General features: G+C 41.8%; 1 protein-coding gene across 2 annotated transcripts in view; it reads right to left on the reverse strand.

Annotated features, from left to right (window-relative positions):
* Pstpip2 (proline-serine-threonine phosphatase interacting protein 2) overlaps positions 1–18,576 on the reverse strand; it is a 76,776-nt gene that overhangs the window by 23,475 nt on the left and 34,725 nt on the right. For both annotated transcript variants that reach the window (XM_005076471.4, XM_013118004.3), the window contains exons 2-4: positions 17,390–17,490; positions 8,261–8,338; positions 6,202–6,236 (exon numbers count right to left, since the gene is read on the reverse strand). In XM_005076471.4, the coding sequence (XP_005076528.1) occupies positions 6,202–6,236; positions 8,261–8,338; positions 17,390–17,490 (214 nt within the window). The remainder of the gene's footprint in view (positions 1–6,201; positions 6,237–8,260; positions 8,339–17,389; positions 17,491–18,576) is intronic.

Genomic DNA, 18,576 nt, shown 5'->3' on the forward strand with positions numbered 1-18,576 from the left:
CAGGCACCAGAGTGACCTCGAGTGATCTAAAGGTATAACATCAATTGGCAAGCTAAGCAATAGTGGAGGGACCACCTCGAATGCCCATTCCTGATAATGAACTTGATGTCTATAACCATCCGGGAGCCTTCATCCTGTGACTGATGGAAGCAGAGGCAAACACACAACTAATCACTGAACTGAACCCAAGGAACCCAGTGACAGAGAGGAGTGATGAGCAAATTGGCAAAGAATGGGCTGGCAAAACCAGCAGAGACAGCTGATCTGAACAGGGGAGTGCTCTTGGACCCCAGACCGACAGTGGGGAGGCCAGCATGGGACTGATCTGGACCCCCCAAATGTGAGTGTCAGTGAGAAGGCCTGGGAAACCTATGGGGCCCTGAGCTGTGGATCAGTGTCTATCCCTGGTATACAAACTGTCTTCATGTGCCTATAGCACAAAGAGAGATGCTCTCTCAGCCTGGACTCTTAGGGGAGTGCCTTGATCCTACCAAGAGTAAAATGACAGACTCTAGATATCCCCTATGTGGAAGGATTTGGCAATAGGGTGGGAGGGAGGGGGGAAGGGGAGTGCGGGAAGAGGGGAGGGAGAGGGAACTGGGATTGACATGTAAAACAAGCTATTTAAAATTAAAATAAAAAATGATTAAAAAAAATCACTGGCTGCTCTTCTAGAGGACCCTGGTTCAATTCCCAGCACCCACATGGCAGCTCACAACTATCTGTAACTCACAGTACAGGGGATCTGGCACACTCACACAGACATCCATGCAAGCAAAACACCAATGCACCTAAAAAATAAAAGGAATCACTGAATTTGATTCTCTACATCTTTTCATGATCTCTGGTGGCTTTTTATCTCTGACCTCTCATGAGTTTAAACATTTATCAAAAGTTTGTGCAACGCTTTGGCCTCTGAAGGTTATTTATCTTTATAACAGAAAGGAAAGGAAAAATACAGTTGTATTTTGTTCAAATTAGGCTGTGTGTGATTTGCATACACCATTAATCCCAGACCTTGGGAGGCAGAGGCAGAAGTGAGACCAGATTTATCTACATAGTGAGTTCCAGGACAGCCAGGGCTATATAGAACTGTCTCAAAAAGGAAGGAAGGAAGGAAGGAAGGAAGGAAGGAAGGAAGGAAGGAAGGAAGGAAGGAAGGAAGGAAGGAAGGAAGGAAGGAAGGAAGGAAGGAAGGAAGGAAGGAAGGAAGGAAGGAAAAGAAATATGCCATTAAAGCTAGAAAGATTGATCTAATAAAAACAATAATTTTCTAAAAACCTTGTGTGTGTGTGTGTGTGTGTGTGTGTGTGTGCGCGCGCGCGCGCGCGTGGCACATTTCCCTGTGTGAGTCAAGAACTCACATGTCACAGTACATGTGTAGAGGTCAGAGGACACACATGAGTGGTAGTTCTCACCTTCCACCTTGTTTGAAACAGATTTTTCTTTTGGTTTTGCCACTGTGTGCACAAAACTATCTCGTCTGTGAGCTTCTAAGAATTCTCCTGCTTCTGCCTGGGATTACACACAGGTACTACCAAATTTGGTTTTACGAATTTTCCTGGGATACAAACTCAAATCTTGACACTTGCATGACAAGAAAAGAATTCTAACTTGTACTGTTAAAACAACCTTGCTGGCTACTCTTCCAAAGGACCCAAGTTCAACTCCCAGTACCACATGGCTGCTCACAATTGTCTGTAACTGCAGTTCCAGAGGATCTGACACCCTCATATGTACATGTACAAAATATGCCAATACACATAAAAAATAATAATAACCTTGAAGTTAGAAGACACAGAGAGAGAGACAGACAGACAAACAGAGAGCATTAGCAACTTACATAACAAAAAGCACTTTCATAAATGCTCAGCCCTAAATGAGATGTTCATATCACATCGTCGCCTCATGAGTGGGGGATCTATGTGGAATCGAGGATGGAAGAGTTAAGAGGCAGAGGTGGTAGACGATACAATAGAGCTGATGGAACACACAGATTGTGAACGTGTGCACAAGACCTGCACAAGCTCAAGCCAGACAGATCCCATTCAGAGGAAAGGAAGTGAATACAAAACCTCACTCCTAGCCAGAAGCTATTCCCCGCTGCTAGCTGCTGGGAAAGCGGAAATTGGGTCCGTCAATGGAATGACACCAGGTATCAGACACACTTCAGGCAGGCCCCTGCTCAGGTACAGTGGCACAACACAGATTTTTAATGTGTATTGGCATTTTGCCTACATGTATGTCTGTATGAGGGTGTCAGAAATCCTGGAACTGGAGTTACAAACAGGTGTGAGTTGCCTTGTGGGTACTGGAAATTGAACCCAGGTCCACTGAGCCATCTCTCCAGGCCCAAGTACGACTTGTAAAGGGTCCTTAATGTAATTTAGTTTTATTTCATTATATTAAGTTTAGACAAGCTAAATTTGAACACTATTGATTGCTTGATATACATTAAGGCCTCTAAGAACCTCCTTTACTCTAATACTGTTTTATTGAATACCCAATGCTTCTAAAATGTTTTTTCATCATTCGGTTGGGCACAAATGGCTCTATATAACTTTTTGTTCAAAATAAGTGATTCCTTAAATGTTTCATATAATTATTTTACTGCTTTAAATTGCCAGTTTCTGAAAATAAAATTAGATTAAAATTTCAAACTCCAAAATAGCAATTTTATTAATAAAGGAAAATGTGTATATATACAGATATACCATATTTACTTAATGTGAAATTGAAAAGAGTGAATAAAATGGCTAATACATGCTTGGAAACTACATTTGGACTTAAGGGTACTGAAGAAAACAGAGCTTTAAACACAGTACATGTTACCATTTTTAACCTTCCAGTTTTATAAAAACTGTAAAAGCAAAGAAACTCAAGGTTACTAGTGACCAGTGAAAGAATGTCACTCTTGGTGGGGGAAAATAGCACTAACTTTGTGGAGAAAATCTGGCATTTTGGAAGGTCAAAATTCTTTTTAATGTGAAGAATGAGGCAGAAGTCTATGAACTGAAATAACTATTAAATAAACAGAAAATTCTAGAGAAATGTGATGCTGTAGTCTTATGTAAAAATACTCATACCTAAATTTGTGTAGAGGATTAAAACAAAGGTTGGGGAGCTTATGAGATAGCTCAGTGGTTAGGAGCACATACTGCTCCTGCAGAGGACCTGAGTTCATGTCCCAGCAGCCACATGGTGCCTCACAGCCACTGATAACTTAAGCTCCAGGGATCCAGCACCCACCCTCTTCTAGTCTCTGCTAGCACCAGGCACACACATGATACACAGACATACATGCTGACAAAATACCTATACACACAGAATAAAAAAATTTAAGATATATGACAAACTGCTATCATGCTTTTTTAAAATTAAAACATGTGCTTTGAAAAACCAATAAAACAAAACATTAACATGTGTTCTGGCTCAACCCAGAGAGACTCTGAACAACTCCCATGACATATTATTATTTATGTATATGAATAAGTATATTATATATATAATAAACATGTATCTAAATGCATTTAAAAATAAAGTACATCTAAATACCTGGCAAAATAATCACCAAGAACTACTTTACATTGAGAAATAAAAATTCCAGTGTTCACTGTCTCCTGCAGAGTCAGCTGTCTCATTTGAAGTATCTATTATACTAAATTCAATATTTAATATTCTTTTTTGTTTGTTTGTTTTTTCAAGACAGGGTTTCTCTGTATTGTTTTGGAGGCTGTCCTGGAATTCGCTCGGTAAACCAGGCTGGTCTCGAACTCACAGAGATCCGCCTGCCTCTGCCTCCCGAGTGCTGGGATTAAAGGCGTGCACCACCAACACCCGGCTCAATATTTAATATTCTTAATATATCATCTTAATAAGAAAAATAAAACTGTTGAGGGCTTTTGTTTTGCTTTGTTTCTTGTTTGTTTCTTTAGTATTGTCTCTTGCTGTGTACCCCAGAAACTCACGATCCTCCTGTCTCTGGCTCCTGAGTGCTAAGATCACCAGTATGTACAGCCACAACAGAAACAATAAAGCTATTTTTTTAGAGGGAGTAGAGAACAAAAAAGAGCAAAAAAGTAAATTACTTGGGCAAGCCAAGCTATGCTGAAGCTCTTTGCTCCGGGACTCTTGGCTGACAGTGTATATGTAAAGGAGGAGCATGGAAGGATGCTGCAACTACACTGAGAAGCAGATCCATCGCTGAATTAAAGGGGGAAGGAGACACTGTCTATGGAGAAATTGAGAGACGGATTTACTAACGTACCTTTTACACATATGGTCTATAATAATATTTACTTTAGTTTCATCCCACTGCTTTTGTGACTGCTGCCCAAGGAATATTGTGAAAACTAATCTGCCTATGCCTTTAGTGGGCCATAATAAAAAATTCTTTATCTTGTCTGGCAGTAGTAGGTCAAAGGACCCAATTCCCTTCGGGGGTCTCACTCCATGCCCTGCAGGTAGACATGATACTCCAGAGGCCAGGAAGACTGACTCTCCCACTCAGTCTGTTAACAAGCGTGCCTATCCAATGAAGTCTCCGTAAAATCAAAACAGAAATGGCTTTGAGAGTTTCCTAATAGCCAAGCACGTGAAGATAACTGAGTGTTGCTCATAGCAACAGAACGGGCGGCATCGGAGCAGCTAAGCCTGCTGAGCCCATTCCTGCACAGTGTGCTCAAAGAGGGCATGAAAGTTCCTCAGGGTCCCGCCTCCACCCCCTCGCCTTAAGCCATTGCCTTTGCAATATCCTTTATTATAAACTAGCACGTGTAGTTCCTCCCCTTGGTTCTGGGAGCCCCGGAAGTAGAAATCCTGAGCAACACTGAGCTGGGCAGGAATCTCTGGAGAGCAATGTAACAAGTCTCACCCCAGATTCCCGGATGTCACCTCATTACTGTAACCAATAAAAATCTGCTGGTGTAATTCCAAGTCAGATTCATAACCAAACAAGGGCAACACCAATGGACATGGCAAAATGGGCGAGAAAGTCCCATGAGACCTGACACATGGGAAAGATTGCTGGTACCCACTGAGAGAGCAGGTCTAGGGGAGTGGCCTGTGGGACCACGTGCCAGATTACAATACGAGGAAAGAATGGCCAGGTACTCTGTTCTTTGAAGACTGCCATAATTTAAAATGTCTTGTAGAGCTTGTCTTGCCATTGAGTAAAACCACTGGCCGAGCAAGTCTAACGACTTAAGTTAGATTCCCGGAACAACGAAACAAGCCGGATGTGTGCCATGCATCTGAGATCTAGTACTCCCAAGAGATGGGAGGCACTGATTGGAGAAATCCCCAGAAGCTTGCCTGTCAGCTAGCCTGGAGTATGCTGTATGGTAAAAAAAAAACAAGAGAGATCCTGCTTCGACAAACAGAAAGGTTAAGAGCCCCCAAAGTTGTGCTCTGACCTCTACACTCATATATCCTTACACACATGAATACACACGCTAAGAAAATAAAGATTTCTTCTGCATAAAAATGATAAAAATGTCTGGAAATCTGGGAGAAATGACAAGACAGTTATGATACTACCCCAGTGGCTGAAGTCCTGCACAAGTGTCTCTGGGAAGAGAAAAGCCACACAAGAAGAACATAAAACGGGTTGGGTAAGTCTGAATCAGGTGGGTTGCAGACAAACACTCACACAATGATAGCTCTTACAGCAAAGCAGGACAGGGTGTCCTTGCCTAGCAGTGTTCCCGTTTGGAACTTAAGAGCACACAGAATCCCGGGCCCTACTCCAAACTCCCTGAGTCAGAACCTCAGATGGGCCATGAATCTGTGCTATCCACAGCTACTCAAGTGACAGGTAGATGTGAAGAGTCTCTCTCATTTCTACTTTGCAGAGCTAGTTCTCACCTTACGGTTGTGCTAAATCTTTTTACCCAGTGCTAAACTACTGTTCAAAATATAACTCACCTTAGAAGAAAGACACAGAGCTTAACAAGGACAGAAAATGCCATTTCGCACTAGGGGTTGGAGTGATGGCTGAGCAATAAGAGTACTGGCTACTCTTCAGGAGGACCCATGTTCAATTCCCAGCACTCACACAGTATTGACAGCCACTGTAACTCCAGTTCTCGGGGATCTGATGCCCTCTTCTGGCCTCTGTGGGCACCAGGCACACACCTGGTACAGACATACATGCAGGCAAAACACCCACACAAATAAAATAAAATAAAATAATTCACTTACGCTGCTTGAAGACTTCAAGGGCTCTCTTCAAGGTACTGAAAAACAAGTACATATGCAATGTCAGTTCTGGAAATCATCCATATAATTGTATTACCATGTTTTCACGTGCTTCTCTTTGCCTACATCTTAACATGGGGGCTCTAGATTCACTTTTGCCCTGGAGCTTCAGAAAACAGTAACAGACTGGAACCTCTTAAGATCAGCCCTCAATCCCAGGCATAAACGGTTCTACACTGTCTGCCCTGGGTCAAGCAGAATGCAAAGACTCTGCGTTTTATCTTCCCCAGTGATAACATAGGAATCTGATCCCTTTCTCATAAGAACACATTGTCATTTGAATATGAAAACAGAACAACTAAAGAGAGAGCTCAAGTCCTGGTTTGCACTTTGGGTGAGTATCTGCGGTGTGTGTGTGTGTGTGTGTGTGTGTGTGTGTGTGTGTGTGTGTGTGTGCATACATGTTTACAGCAACTCACATAGCCAAGCATGCTGCACAGCTGCAGCCAGCCTTAAACTTGTAACCCTCCTACTTCCACTTCCCAAGTGCTAGGATTACAGGCATGCATCACCATGCCCCAGCTCAAACCCTGGCTCTTAACTGACTCTTTGTCTCAGAAAATCTATTTTTTTCCTGATATTGAGTCTAACTCTGTAGCCCAAGCTGTCCTGGAACTCACCATGTAGACCAGACTGACCTCGAACTCAGAGATCTACCTACCTCTGTTTCCCAGGTGCTGGATTAAAAGTATATACTTACTGATCAGAAACTATAGGTCAAGCTTATTCCTTTTTAAATTTTTATCTTTTAATTGAAAAATAAAATTGTGCATATTTACCATGTGCAACACGATATTTTGAAATTTATATGCATTGTAAAGCAATTAACATATCCATTACCTCACATCCTTACCACTGTTTTGGAGTGGTAAACTTACAATCTACTTTCAGTTCTTTTTAAGAATAATGCATTGTGCTGGGCCGTGGTGATGCACACCTTTGATCCCAGCACTCAGGAGTCAGAGGCAGGAGGATCTTTGTGAGTTTGAGGCCAGCCTGGTCTACAGAGCGAGTTCCCTGATGGTTTTATTCATATCTGATTCTTTTTCAAAATTTCTAGGACATTTCTAAAACTCTCCTCACTTAAGCTTTTAATTCACTCTTCTATAAACATACCCCATATACTTGAGGTGTTTAGATCTGTTCATTGCAGCACTTTTAAAAATCTATGTGCCAGGCATTGGTGGCGCACGCCTTTAATCCTAGCACTCGGGAGGCAGAGGCAGGCAGATCTCTGTGAGTTCGAGGCCAGCCTGGTCTATAGAGCTAGTTCCAGGACAGCCTCCAAAACAGTACAGAGAAACCCTGTCTCGAAAAACCAAAAAAAAATCTATGTATATCTAATTCTGCTATCTATTGCATTGTGGAATTGTATTCACAATAACCTTTGTGTATGTGGGTATGTATGTGTGTGTGCCTGTGTATGTTCCTGTGTGTGTATGTGATTGTATGCGTGCATGTGCACACATTATAAACTAAATTTTCGATTTCACTGTGTTTCTGCAACAAGGGTCTGTGTTTGTAACTGTCAGAGAAGAAGGTGACCTTGTCCAGGGCCACTTTAAACTAAATGTGTATCTTAGGATTCTTCAGACCATACTGGAAAAAAATTGTGCTAACATGGAATCAATCACAAATCCTGTGTCCCAATAAGATACATGAAAAAACCCTAAGAGAGACACACATGGATCCACCTAGGAAGGGGAAAGGCACCATCTCCTGAGTAAATTAGGAGCATGAGGGAGAAGGGCGGAAGGGGAAAGGGGAGGAGAGAAGAGGAGCAGGGGAAAATGTATAGCTCAATTTTAAAAAAAAGATGATTTTAAAAAGTAAAGTAAGTCAAACCTTTAAAAAAGGATCTATGAAAAGACATACACTTCTCATAATTTGCAACAAGGAATAAAAAAATATTCTTTCAGTCTTACATGATGAAATTGCCACTCAATTGTACTTGCTGAAACAGCAGGGCCAGCCTAGTAGTCAGAAGGACACTGGTACCTACTTGATCTCGGACTGTCCACATGGCTTCTTCCTGGAGAGACTCAGCAGGTCTTTGCCATACTTCTCTTCAATTGATGCCCTAGAGGGAACAGAAGAGACGGTCATAGGTCCTTCATATAGTTCTTAGCTAAGACACAGAAGACACTCCTCCTGAATGAAAGTTGTTCATCTACTATAGAAGTTCAGATGTAATGTCACTGTCTAAGATATAAGACTCAGTATTTAAAAAAAAAAACTAAAAATAAGTAAAATAAAATGAAACCCAAAGCCACAGGCATGGTGATACAGGCAGTTTGAGGCCAGTTGAGGATTATGAGACCTTGCTTCAAAAAACAAAAAGAGGGGGCTAGAGAAATGGCTCATGGTTAAGAGCACTTGTTGCTCTTCCAGAGGACCTGGGTTTAGTTCATAGCACACCAATCAGCCAATTCACCGGTCACTCCAGAGGATCAGACATTCACTTCTGACCTTCTTGGCTCCCATACACACATGGCATGTGGACACATACACATAAATAAAAATAAGTCTTAAGAAAACATACACACTACAAATAAATAAAGTAAAAAAATGGTGAAAAACAGTTGAGAAGACATGCACAGCAACTTCTGATCTGCACAACATATGTGTACACACATAGATGTGCAGCCACACATATGTGCATGCACATACATGAACATGCACAAATATACCACAAACAGTTAGTTGTATCATTTGATGGTGATTGAAATGGATACTTTTAAAATTTTTGTTTGTTAATATATGTCTGTACTGTGTGGGCATACATGAGCATGTGACTGTGTGCCCATATGTAAAGACTAGAATCCTAACCCTAACCCTAACCTAGCCCTAACTCACACTCCATCTTCTTCCCTTGAGACAGGGTCTCTAACTAAGCTTGGAGCACACATCTGCTGATTATCTGCTAAAAAAATGTAAAAAAACATTTTAAAGATAGTCATTTTCACAATGTTGATTCTTCCCATCCATGAGCTGTCTTCCCATCTTCAACTGTCTTTGATTTAATAAGAATTTTAAAGCTTTCTTCGGAGAGGTCTTTCTCTTCATTGGCTGGGTTTATCTCGAGGTATCTTTTAAGGCAGGTGTGAGTAGAACTGCTTGCCAGATTTCTTTCTCGTTATGTGTGTTGCTGGTACACAAAAGGTTGAGGGTTTGGTGTTTGATGTTGCATCCTGCCATTTTGCTGCAAGGGTTTCCCAGAACCTTAGGGTCTATTATTTATAGAATCGAGTCATCTTAAAATAAAATGACTTTGACTTCTTTCTTTACTATTTATTTATATCACTTTTATTTTTTTCTTTTGTCTTTTTCTCTAAGACTTTGAGCACTACATTGAACAAAAGTAGAGAAAATGGGCATGCTTGTCTTGCCCTTGATTTTAGGGAAAATGTTTAATGCCCAGTGTAGCTTGTTATATATACTTTTGTAATGTTGACAAATGTTCCTTCTATTGTTGCCTCTTCATGATTTTATGATAAAGGGATGCTGGATTTTGTCAAAAGCCTTTTCTGTATCTATTAAGATGATCATGTGATTTCTGTTCTTGAGCCCATTTATACAATGTGCAACATTTATTGATTATCATCTGTTGAACCATCCTTGAATCTCTAGAATGAAATCACCTTGGCCAGAGCAATTGATCTCTTTAATGTTTTCTTTTATTTAGCTTGTGAGCATTTTATTTATATTTTTACATATACAGTCATCAAAGATATTGGTTTATGACTTTATTGGGTTGCTGTTGTGTTTTTATCTGAGCTTGAAGCACTCCTTTCTATCTTATGGAATAAATAGTTCAAGCATTGGTGTTAATTCTCCTTTAAAAGTCTGGTAGAAGCTGGGAATGGTGAATTTGGGGCCAGCCTGGTCTACATAGAAAGTTCCAGGATAGCCATAGCTATGTAGCAAGACCCTGCCGATAGATAGATAGATAGATAGATAGATAGATAGATAGATAGATAGATGCTTGATAGGCTTCACCAGTGAGTCCATCTGGGCTTAGACTTTTTTCTTTACTGGGAGATTTTATTACTGCCCCCAAATCTCAACAATTGTTGTGGATGAAGGTGGGGTTTAAATGAGTCCACCAGACCCAAGATAAATGATAAATAAGTATTTATTGGGGAAGTACTTACACAGAAAAGAGTAAATAACAGTCGCCGTCTTCCTGCTCCAGAAGATGCAGTCTCTGCCCTTCCCATGTTCTCCACAACCCAAAAGAGCATGAGCTAGCCCCTCCTTTACCTTATGTAGATGTGTTATTTTATTTTATTATTTGTGTGTGCATGTGTGCACATGTGCAAATGTATATATACATATGTGTTTAGGTGCCCAAAAAGGCCAAAAGAAGTCACTGGATCCCCTGATGGAGTTACAGGCAGTTGTGAGCCATGTGACATGGATGGTGGGAACCAAACCTGGGTCCTCTGGAAGAATAAACAGCAAGCACTCTTAACCACTGAGCCATCTCTCCAATCCCTCTGTTTAAACTCCTTACCCCACCTTGGTTTAATTTGGGGAAATCATATGCATCAGAAATTCATCCATTACTTTTAGATTTTCCAACTTAAAGCATATCCCAAGAATTTTCTGAATTTCCCTGGTATCTGTTGTAAAGTCTCCATTCCACTTTTAGGTTTGCTTATTTTTATTAATTTGTGTCTTCTTTCTTTTTCTTTTGGTTCGTTTGACTAGGGTATGCCTATTTTGTTGATCTCTTCAAATAAATACTTGTTTGTTTCATTGATTCTTTATATTATTTCTCTTTCAGTAATTTCTGGCTTGATATTATTTCTTTTACCCACTGATTTTATGTTCAACTTGTCCTTGCCCTAAGGATGATCATTAAGTTATTTAAGATCTCTTAATTATTAATATGGGCAATGTGGTTATGAACCTTTCTCTCAGAATTTCTTTCATTGTATCCTAGCAGTTTTGATATAATATATTCATTTTCATTCAATGTAGGATTTTTTTCATTTCCTTCTTGATTTCATCAGCGATCCATCATGTAATAGTGTATTATTTACTCTCCATGAGTTTGTGTATATCGTATAGTTTCTCTTGCTGTTGGTCTACAGTTTTATTCCACTGTGGTCAAAATACAAGGAATAAGTTCACATGTGCTAAGAATTTCCACATGTCCTATCATATGTTCTGCTGAGGAAAATGTCCATCCTACACCTCTGGATGAAATAGTCCATAAAGGTTCCCCTTGGTGTATGATATTATTTATCATAGACACATATTTTTCCCCTTGGGATGGCCTATCTATTGTAGAAGTGTGATATTGAAGTAACCCAGTGCTATTGTGCTGGGGTTGATATGTAACTTTACATCTAATAGTATTTGTTTTTATAAAATCGAGTGCACTCATATTTGATGCACCCATGTTTAGAATTCCAATGTCCTCTTGATGGGTCATTCCATTTTAACAGCATAAAGTAACATTTATTACCCCTTCTTGACTAGTTTGGAGTGAATTTTGTCAGGTATTAAAACGACAACATTTGCTTGTTTACTAGGTCCATTTGCTTGGAATTTTTTCCTCCTTTTACCGTGCGGTAGCATCTGTCTTTGATGCTGAGGTATGTTTCTTAGGTCTAACAAATACATAGGATCTGTTTTTTAATCCAATATGTTAATCTGTGTTTTAATTGGGACTTGAGACCATTAATATTCAAAATTATTATCAAAAGATTTGTATTAACACATGCCACTTTGTTGGTTATATGGTGTTTGGTGGTTTTCCTCATCCTTGTTTGATTATTCACTGTTTCAGTGTAGCTTATCCTTTCTTGCAGCCTCATAGATATGTTTGCCTTCCTTCTCAGTCTGAAAGATTCCTTCAAGTATCTTCCGCAGAGCTTGACTAGCGGTCACACATTTCTTAATAATAACAAAAAGTGTTTCATTTTCCTTCAAGTAGGTACATTAATGCCCTCCCGCCTTTTAAAGTTTATGTTGAGAAATCTCTTGGATGAGCCTGGTTTTATATGTAAGCTAGTGTTTATCTCATGCAGATTTCAATATGTATTCTTTGTTCTGTCTATTTACTTCTTTAACTACAATTTGACATGAGGAGATTTTTTTCCCTAGTTTAGTGTTTTAACTGCCACGTGTACCAAAGCAGGGTACCTCTTTCCCTAGATTTGAGGAATTTCCTGTTATGACTTTATTGACAAAGTTTTCTATGCTTTTAGTATGAACTTCTTTTTGCTCTATGCCTATAATTTATAAATTTAGTCTTTTCAGAGTATCCCAGAAATGTTCTGTCCATACCTTCTTGTGAATTTATACTTTTTACAGTCTGAATGATGAAAATTTTCTACCTTGTCTTTAAACACTAATATTCTGAACCACCCATGATCCATTTCATTGGTGAGCCTTTCTGTAGAGCTTTTTGTTTGAGTTATTGAATTTTTATTTCCAATATTCCACTTGGATTTCTTGAGTATTTCTGTCTCTGCTGACTTCTATTTTCATATCCTATGCAGATCACGTTATTCTACTCAGTTATTTGTGTTCCCTTGGAGTTCATTCAGAAGCTTTTAACCTCTTTGATCTATTTGAATATACTTACAATCATTCTTTTGAATTTGTTGTCTATGATTTTGTCTAACTCACTCTCACTGGAAGCCATTTCTACTGTATTACTAACCTTGGAGAAGTTATGCTGTCTTGGTGTTTCATGTTTTTTATGCTTTTGCATTGGGACCTGTGCATCTGTGTTTGGGTCATCGGTTGAATTCTCTTTAAGTTGCTCTAATTCCTTCCGGGGAAGTGTTTTTAACATTCAACAAAGACTAGATTTCATTAGGGCTGAATTCTTGTTTTCTCTGCTGAAATGGTGTCTAGTACACCAGGCTCAATCCCCAGTGCGCCCCTGAAATTAGAATACTGTCTTCAAAAGGATCACTATCAAACGGTATGTCTACTATGAAAATCCAGTAATAGTCAAATTAAAAAAAAAAACACTTCTTAAATGCCAATCATTTTAGGAAGTAAAGGAGCACTGATCATAGAGTGATATGTTAACTACTGTGCAAATTGGGCAAAAAAAACTCAGAATAAGACTAATAATTAGTATTGGATTGATAGAAGGTAAAAAAGGAAGAGGGGAAATATGAATAAAAGAGGAAACAGTAGGAGAGATGAGTCAGTTTTGGCTAAAAGTAAAATGAAAAGACATCTGTAAATTCATACACTCGGCTAATCTACAACCATGCAGACAGACCTCGTGAGGCTGAGACACAGAAACCCTACAAACCAGGAAAAGCCTGTACTTTTTGAAAAGGGGGGCAAAAAAGGAAAAGAGAGAGGTTGAGGACAAAACCAAAGGAGACCAGAGTTGGCCTGCTAATCTGGCGCTGGTGTTAAATAAGGAAGACTAAAGAAAGGATAGAGAGCTAAGTACGGGATGGAGCCTGATGTAGTCCAGCCTGTTTGCTAGTCTAACTGTCCCTTTCTCTGGCTCGCAGAGGACTGTCACACCCCTAGACATCCCTTTGTAAGGTTGGGTTATAGATGCTGGTCACACCTAGGGACAACCCTTCAGGAGTCCTGTTTGCTGCTTGGAAACTGGGTCTATCTACATTCCCCTGCAGACTCTGCTCCGACCAAGTTTCCGTCTCAGCGAGACTGTATAGCTCTGATCAAAGTTTCTTCCTGCAGTCTAGAAGCATTCTGACCAGGTTTCAGCACACAATCCTACAGCGCTTGCTCTCAGTTTCCCAAGAGCATGGTTCAAAGACATCAGAGCCCCGGAGACTGCAGGGGTCTTTTTACAATGGCACCCCACGGCTGCCTAGTGCAGAGAAGAGACTTTTCCTGGGGTCTCTTCTGGCTCTGCTAGTGTCGCTCTGCTTCCCTCTTTCTCTGCATCTTAAAATGTTTATTATTCCCTGTGTTAAGCCATGGCTCTTATCTGCTCTTTCCTCTCACTGGAAGTAGAACTGCTCCTTAAACCAAATCAATCCTTCCAGGACTTTGTCTCCAGCTTTGGAAGTAAAAAGTTCCCTACTTTATTTTGGCATTAAAACTAGCGATAGCCGGGCGTTGGTGGCGCACGCCTTTAAGCCCAGCACTCAGGAGGCAGGGGCAGGTGGATCTCTGTGAGTTTGAGGCCAGCCTGGTCTACAGCGCGAGTTCCAGGACAGTCTCCAAAACAATACAGAGAAACCCTGTCTCGAAAAACCAAAAAAAAAAAGAAAAAAGAAAAGAAAAACTAGAGATAACTAAACATCAGCACTTCAAAAGTCATCATCCAGCTTTCCCACGTGTTGCAGGCAGAACCTAGCAGAGCATCCCTGTCTCTTGCCCTCCCTTCTCCCTCCTGCACGCTCCTGAAGAACCACCCCATAGCTTCCAGGGGGAGGAGCCCTAGCAGTAGGGCCACAGTGGGCAGGATCCCCACCCCCAGTACGCCCAGTAGTCTGCTCTCTGAAGAAAAGGGGGAGCTTTACTGAAGTGAAACTTGAGAGTCATCCTCTGAAACCAGGGGAACCACCATTGACATCCAGAGGAAGATCCCAAGCATAGGGGAAGTACTGGGTTCTGAGGCCACAGACAAGGAAGGAACCACCAGGAGTTTGTAGAAATTCCCTTTGACAGGAAAAACCTCTACCTAGATCACCACCCACCAACCCCCTCATTGGTCCCGTTCATCATTTTGTCTTTTTTTAAGATTCACTTTTTTAATTTTTATGTATGCGTGCTTTGCCTGCATTTATGTCTATGTAGTATGTGTGTGCAGAGCACATACAGGCCAAAGAAAGAGGGCTTGAGATCCTCTGGATCTGGAGTTGTGGATGTTTGTGAGCTGCCATGTGGATGCTGGGAATGGAACCTTGGTCCTCTGCAAGAGCTACAAGTGCTCTTAGCCTCTGAGCCATCCCTCCAGCCCCTTGTTATCATTTCTGGAACATCCGTTTTGTGCTGGTGGAGCTCCTTGCTCAAGAGAGTTTACAGAACAAGAGTACAATGGCTTCCTTTTAGTGATGAGGAAACAGATAGATGCTGTTGATGCATGTCCCTGACAATGACTAAGGAAGCAGGATCAGAAGAGGAAGTGATTAGACTCTTCTCCTGGTGTTCTTTCCTTTGTAGGAATCAGCTTCCTGCCTGCTCCATCTGCATGTCATGGGCTGTGTCCCTTTAAAAACTGACCATGTCCAAGGACAGTCCCCATGGTCTCAGATTGTACTCTTCTTTGGAATAGGGTCACTGCAGATGTAATTAGCTGAGATGAGAGCACCCTTGAGCAGGTCAGCACCTAATCCATCATTGTAGGAGTCCTCACAAGACGTAGATGAGGAAGACACAGTCAAGACTCCCTGTTAGTGACAAAGCGGGTAGGGGACTATGGGGCTGAAAGACATCAAGGAGCCCTGGTGACACCAGAGGCTATACAACCACATTCTCCCTAGAGCTTCCAAGACAGCAAGGTGCTGTTCCCACTTCTCCCACAGTGCCTCATCTTCTGGTGTCTGAATGAGGTCCTGTCCCCCCTCTTACCACCTCCAGCTGCTGATTGCCACCTCCGGCTGTCTCCCACAGCTGTCCGAGCCACCTCTCCAGCCAGAGCCTTGCAAGGAACCACTCTCCCATGAAGCTACCCTGGAATTTTGTTGTTTCATTTGTTTGTTTATTGTATTTTGCCAATTCCTAATTTTTTTTTCTCCCAAGACAGGGTCTCAACTAGATAGCTCTTGGTTGTCCTCTATCTCCTGAGTGCTGGAATGAAAGGCACACACCACCGCCACCTGACTATTTTGTCAATTCTTTTGTGGGGGGAGTTCAAGACAGGGGTTCACTGTGTAGCCCTGGCTGTCCTGGACCTCCCTCTGTAGACCAGGCTGGTCTTGAACTCACAGACATCCTCCTGCCTCTGCGTCCCAAGTGCTGGGATTAAAGGCATGCTCCACCACCACCCAGTTTATTTTGCCAACTCTTAATCTGCTTCTTCAGTGTCACCGATACCATGCTTCTTACCACAGTTTGTGTGCTTGCTGCGGTCTATGTGCTGCTACATTTATCAGTCTTATTTCCAAATTGGCTCCTAGGAATTTTAGAACAGGCATTGATGTAAAAGAAACGTGAGTGTCCCAACTATAAATGTTTACAAACAGATTTGCTTAGGAGACATGAAGTCACTCAAAGTAGAATTTAGTTAAGAGGAATTACCTCCACAATACACCAAATATAAGAAGTGTGCTAACCAGGTATGTTTGAGGTCAGTGGAATTTAGGACGTTAGGATGGTAATGTTTGTTTACAAATATAGGCCCCCAATTAGGCTCCATTCCCATAACAAAAGGAGAAAACTCTGAATTACAAATGGCCACTAGCCTCATCTCCATATCTAAGGGCAGCACAGGTTACACATCATTAGGTCCTAGCCCTGCCATTAAGTCCCCTGCGCTCTTCTCCAGAAAAGCATAATTCTTCCAAGTGGGCAAGATGACCCCAGGTAACAACTATTGGAAAAGTACAACACTGTTGAACTTAAATAAGTCTGGCAATGACTTTGCTGTGCCAATCTCCCATCTGCCAAGCGGCCAGACTTGCGGTCTCGTATCTCTGTTTAAACCATTCAAAGTGTGACCTGGAACTAAACCTAAACTTAAGGATGACAGTGTGTGTGGAGCCACTAAAACCATCTGCTTATGACTGGCTCCTCAATGGGCATTAGCCAGAGCTGGACACATGCTATGCTAAAAACACTTTTCCCTTTCATTAATCTCTGAATGTGCAGAGTAATTTCTCCCTGAGAAGGCATATTAATATTAATTCTAGAATAATACCAGTCACTTCTTGGGATCCTTTCACACTGTGTAGCAGAGGGTCTTCGGAACTGGTAAACACAATCAACAACAACAAATTACAGTGGGTAAGATGGCTTGAGGGTGACATGCTTGGAGGGCAAGCTGGACAATCCGAGTTCAATCCCCAGAGCCTATGTAAAGCTGGAAATGAGCCAACTGCGCAAAGCTGTCCTCTGACTCCCACACGCTCACTGCAGCACACACGTGCCCAGTACTAACAAAAAGACAAGAGAAATGATTCCCGGTCTGAGGTGGGGGTGGGGCGTGTGGAAGACCTGGGCATCTTACCTTTCTTTTAAAAACTCTTCGAATTCCTTGCAGTTCTTGCGGCCATTGTTCAGATGCTGGATGATGCTGTCATAGCCGACAGTGCTGAGAATGTCCGTGCTCTGGAGGAATGAACAGCAAGGCGTCAGACCCGGAATAAGCATGAAGAAGGGATGGGTGGGACAGAAGGGGTAGGAAGCCTGCAATGGGACTTCACTGAATCACTTTTAGGAAGATACATCGTAACCCAGGAGAGCACAGGCCAGAAGGAAAAAATGAGCAGCCTCGAAGAAGAGCTAAAAAGATGAAACTGAAGAGCCACAAAACAAGAAGGACTAGACAGGAATCGAGACCTAAGGATGAGGGGTCAGGCAGACTCAAGTCCCTCTCTGGGCCCCCAGTCACCCCTCAGTCAAGACAAGAGCGATGGCTCGGGGCTCCTACTACAGCCTCTTGCTGTGGGCACCTTCACATTGCCTCGCAGAAACTGCCCTAGGCCACCAGGCAGTGGTGCTGGCGCACAAAGGCAGATCTCTGTGAGTTCCAGCACAGCCAGGGCTGTCACACAGTGTGTGGTAGTTTGGATGTAATTGGCCCCCATAAGATCTTAAGAAGTGTGACTTTGTTGGAATAGGTATGGCCTCCTTAGAGAAGTGTGTCACTGTGGGGGTGGGCTTTGAGGTTTCCTATGCTTAAGATAACGCCCAGTGTCTGAGTCTACTTCCTGATTAATGTTTAAATACATTAGTAAATACAATCTGATGATCTGACAATTACCCAATAAGAGCATGACATCACAGGGAAAATCTGTGATGTGCCAATATTCTCTTCCTGGACCATGGAATTCCCTGGCGAATCTACCAAATTTAGTTCCTACTCTTGTCCTATAAGTGTGAGGAGACAGGAGAACACAGAGAAGCAGCTCCTCTCCAAACTAGAATAAAGTACCCATATGTAAGACACGGGAGAGACAGAGAGAGAGAGAGAGAGAGAGAGAGAGAGAGAGAGAGAGAGAGAGAGAGAGAGAGAGAGAGAAGGCCTTAGGCAACAGGCCCATTTTAATCAGGGGTTAAACAACATTCAGTTTGCCCTTACAGCTGCCACCAAAGACCCTGACATCTCCTCCCACAGCCAGTCAGTCCTCTTGAAGGATTGTGGAATAGCCACAAAAGGCAAGGCAAGTGGTCCTGAACCACAAGGCATGGGTA

This window comes from Mesocricetus auratus, unplaced genomic scaffold (genome assembly GCF_017639785.1).
Source record: "Mesocricetus auratus isolate SY011 unplaced genomic scaffold, BCM_Maur_2.0 Super-Scaffold_6730, whole genome shotgun sequence".
NCBI classification, from domain to species: domain Eukaryota; kingdom Metazoa; phylum Chordata; class Mammalia; order Rodentia; family Cricetidae; genus Mesocricetus; species Mesocricetus auratus.